Source organism: Wasmannia auropunctata, unplaced genomic scaffold, assembly GCF_000956235.1.
Source record: "Wasmannia auropunctata unplaced genomic scaffold, wasmannia.A_1.0 LD317104.1, whole genome shotgun sequence".
In the NCBI taxonomy this organism is placed as follows: Eukaryota; Metazoa; Arthropoda; class Insecta; order Hymenoptera; family Formicidae; genus Wasmannia; species Wasmannia auropunctata.
Genome location: NW_012045786.1, coordinates 1 through 558, shown reverse-complemented (window position 1 = coordinate 558; position 558 = coordinate 1). Strand labels below are relative to the sequence as shown.

At 45.5% G+C, this 558-nt stretch overlaps 1 protein-coding gene across 1 annotated transcript; it reads left to right on the top strand.

The window, feature by feature from the left end:
* Nucleotides 1-140: 140 nt before the first annotated feature.
* Nucleotides 141-543, top strand: LOC105460707 (adenylate cyclase type 3-like; the record flags this gene model as incomplete). The annotated part of the gene is made up of 1 exon (XM_011707209.1): nt 141-543. A coding segment is annotated over exon 1 (288 nt), but the record flags the coding sequence as incomplete, so codon positions are not given.
* Nucleotides 544-558: the final 15 nt, after the last annotated feature.

Genomic DNA, 558 nt, shown 5'->3' with positions numbered 1-558 from the left:
TTAATCATGATGAGTAAAACTGCAAAACAAATTAAAATTCAACATTTTAGCAACTTGACCTGTATCGTTACTTTAATAAGTCAAATAAAATTTATTTTCATGATCTGTATCTAGCTAAATTTTTAAATATTTCAGCATTGTTTTTTCTCTCTGTTCGATTTTTTTTGCAGTTGCTTTCGACAGCGCGAAAAATTTGAATGGCAAACTTGTTAACGAAGATACGAATGTTATGTGCAGACCGAGAAGGCGCGAAGGATGCTCTATCTTCATGGGCGGGAGGTGATCGCGCAGAGGGAACGAGCGGCGGACATGAAGCGAAGAAATGGCGCGCTGATTTATAACATTCTGCCGCCCCACGTGGCCGCGTATTTCCTGTCGCGTGCGAGGCACCACGATGATCTCTACAGTCAGAGCTACGCCGAGGTGGGCGTGCTGTTCGCCAGTATGCCGAACTTCGCGGACTTCTACAGCGAGGAGAGCATCAACAATCAAGGCCTCGAGTGCCTCAGGTTCCTGAATGAGGTCATCTCCGACTTCGACGCCGTAAGTTTCACCTCG